The sequence below is a fragment of the Rhagoletis pomonella genome, unplaced genomic scaffold (assembly GCF_013731165.1).
Source record: "Rhagoletis pomonella isolate Grant_MI unplaced genomic scaffold, Rhpom_1.0 Rhpom_scaffold_00003, whole genome shotgun sequence".
NCBI classification, from domain to species: Eukaryota; Metazoa; Arthropoda; class Insecta; order Diptera; family Tephritidae; genus Rhagoletis; species Rhagoletis pomonella.
The window spans coordinates 4,745,466-4,748,654 of NW_023458557.1; the positions used below are offsets into that span (position 1 = coordinate 4,745,466).

Consider the following 3,189-nt stretch of genomic DNA (forward strand, 5'->3'; position numbering starts at 1 on the left):
TCAAAAAAATTCTAGAGCTTCTGAGAAAAAAGTTTGAAATTTAAGGGAAAGTTTGTTGCACTTTTTTGCGGTCTTTTAAAAAGTTTTAAACTTGAGTTTATGTGAGTTTTGTGAGAGAATGAACTGTATTTGAATTGAAAATTCTTAAAAATAAATAAATAAACATGAGTGGCAAACAACATCACTTTGAAATGGGGGTGCTATTGTATTGACCAATACTGTATATATATATATAAACTAAGGCGCCACCAAATTGAGGAACCACTTTCTTTAATTATAAAAATTAAACTCATTGATTCTAATGGCTATAGCTGATGCAGGCTACAAATTTACAATGTGTGAGATTGGTGCGTCTGGTCGAGAAAGCGATATTCGGGCATTTGCAAGATGCAAGTTTGGACAAATGTTTTATCAGCGAAAATTTCCGTAAGCTCTATTTTTTCTTTAATATTGCTTATATATTTTAACATCCTTTTTTTTTTTAGAATCCCGCCACCCAGAGATATCTCTGATAATAGTAAAAATATGCCGTACGTTATAGTTGCTGATGACGCTTTTCCTTTGGAAGAAAACCTTATGAAGCCGTATTCCCACCGACAACTAACTGAAGAAGAACGCGTCTTTAATTACAGGTGCTTTATAGACACGTTGGACATATACCTACATACATACATACAACTGATTGCAAAATATGAGTAGTCCCCTTGCAAAGTGCCCCATGTAAAATTTTTTCGATTTTTCGTTTTTGGTGGTTAACGTACCAGTATTTAAAGTAGTTTCATGTCCACTACCAATACAGTGCAAAATCCTTATATGTTCTGAAAAAAATAGCATCAAATCTTAGCTACTCCAGCAAAAATCGCTATAATACTTAACGTGTGTAACACTTGTAAAAGTTACTGTTTCAAAACTCGCTATATTATTTTTTTATATATTATTTGCAAAAACTACCATACTGCGATTTCGTTTTTTAATGTTATTAGGCTCTTACTTATCCAAATTTTCAGATCATAAAAAAATATACAATTTGGATTTTACTTGTTGTTGTAGACGTTTTTTTAAATTTATGGCTTACTATTATAAAATCAAATAACGCTGTTTGCAAGTGGACTACTCATATCAGAGTGGTAGAAAAGACATTTGGCATATTGGTTGCACGATGGCGAATATTTCGAGCTCCCATTGATGCTAAAGTAGAAACAGTAGAAGGTATCATAAAAGCAACAGTTTGTTTACACAACTGGCTTCGAATAAAAAATTGCAGCAACTATATTGATTAATGATTTGGTTAGTGAGTTAAATAGAAATGAAAGTAATTTACATAACTCTCCAAACGAAACAGTCCAAATTCTGCTAAGCAAATTCGCGATTGTTACAAAAACTATTTTGTTAATGAGGGCTCTGTCTCTTGGCAATAATAAATTAATTTAATGTGCACTAACGTGACAAACTGTAACCAAGTGTTAGTATTTCTTTTTTAAATAACCATTACCTGTAATTTAAGCGTATTCATTTTATAATAAAACACACGGATATTTTTAGAAAAAAAACATATTCTCTTTTTTCTTTTTATTACAGTTTTTTTATTGTTAAGACAGTGAAAGAAGATACATATTTACATATTTCTGTAACTACTGTAGTTCAAAATCCGCAAAGTTTTAGTTACACATAAATACAATCGTTATCATAAATTTCCATACCCGAATTCATTTAAAAAAATTCAAAACGTTTTCCACGGTACATTGTTTTTTGGTATTTTTAATAAGACTATAGTTTATTCTATAACTAACACCATATAAATTAAACTTCCAAACTTCGCACAGAATTCACAATAATTTTTCAGATTCTAAAAACTTTTCATCACAATTCAAACTCTTTAAACAGAGGTTAAAAAAAATCAGGCCATGTAAAAGTTTCAGATAGTTAAAATATTCTGTTGATTTTAGAGAATTTGCTTTTGCGAGCGTGTTGTGTGCATTTTCTTCCATGCAAAAAAAAAACTACCTGAAACTTGTATCTTATTGCACTAAAATTTAATGGGCTACAAAACTGCATACCTTGTTTTTTATAAGTCTGATTAAAGTGTTTGAAATTTTGATGAAAAGCTTTTAGAATTTGAAAAATTATTGTAAATTCTGTCCATAGTATAAAATATTATTAATTTATGTTTTCATATTCGCTTAGTTCTTCGTCAATAACGGACATGATGCGCATTTTTATTTTTCTAAATAGGGGGCCTGGCAAGTTTTCAAGGTCTAATCCAACACTTTCACCAAACTTTTTGCTTGGCTCTTTTTAGTTTCCTGCTGTTCCACGTATCTCCTTTTGATATTAAGCTCTTCCTTTTTTAAAGCGATAATTTCTGATAAAAGAGATATGTTTACATATACATATTTTGTGGTAAAGGAGTTGCATAAAAATAAAAGAGGTTGAATGGTTGCTAACCTTTTTCGTGGCTCATACTTTTGTTTGAAGTGCTTGGCCGTTCCTCCTCATGGTCATCTTCCATCCCCTCAGTAATTGCAGTTTGCCAAAGGCTCGTGGATCTAAATAAGCATATTTACTGATAAAATAAGATCGCGTCCAGTAGGCCCTATTTTCTACTTGAACATAAAATTCAACTGGGAAATCAGGACTCACTTAACGTGATCAAATTAATATAAATATCTACATATCGTCGTTTAAAGTACAAAACCGCGTATCAACAAAATGCAAAACCGCGTATGTGAGGTTGCATAAATTATTTTCTAGAGTAAAAACACTCATATCACAAAATGGTTCTCTTTTTTATAAAGCAATCGCATTTCTGACAAGTATATTTCAGGACGAATGGATAAGGATTGAGCCAAAAGCTGGTGGGAGGAAATACAATTTTTGGCAGCAAATGCGGTTTTACAGAATGACGATACGCGGTTTTGTACTTTAAACGACGATATATGTATACGTAAATGGTAACTATAAATAACACTGCACAACAGCCATTTCGCAAGAACCAAGGTATTTTTTTGAAAGTGGACATCGCTCAGATCATAAGTTTGGATAGTCCAGCACGTTTAAGTTTTTTGTTATTTGCACCACCAATCCAAAAGAGTTTTATGGAAGAGTTGAAGACTTGCTGTACTATTAGTTTTTTGAGCAAAAATGGTCAGTGCGACGACACCTTTAAGAAATATACGTAATCATTATATT

At 31.6% G+C, this 3,189-nt stretch overlaps 2 protein-coding genes across 4 annotated transcripts in view; one reads left to right on the forward strand and one right to left on the reverse strand.

The window, feature by feature from the left end:
* LOC118734996 (MAGUK p55 subfamily member 6) overlaps nucleotides 1-3,189 on the forward strand; it is a gene marked incomplete at its 3' end in the record, with an annotated part of 403,145 nt that overhangs the window by 47,017 nt on the left and 352,939 nt on the right.
* LOC118734998 overlaps nucleotides 1,566-3,189 on the reverse strand; it is a gene marked incomplete at its 5' end in the record, with an annotated part of 2,237 nt that continues 613 nt past the window's right edge. Inside the window, 2 exon segments of the mRNA XM_036464598.1 lie at nucleotides 1,566-2,362; nucleotides 2,446-2,546. Of these exon segments, the coding sequence (XP_036320491.1) occupies nucleotides 2,256-2,362; nucleotides 2,446-2,546 (208 nt within the window). The 3' untranslated portion in view covers nucleotides 1,566-2,255.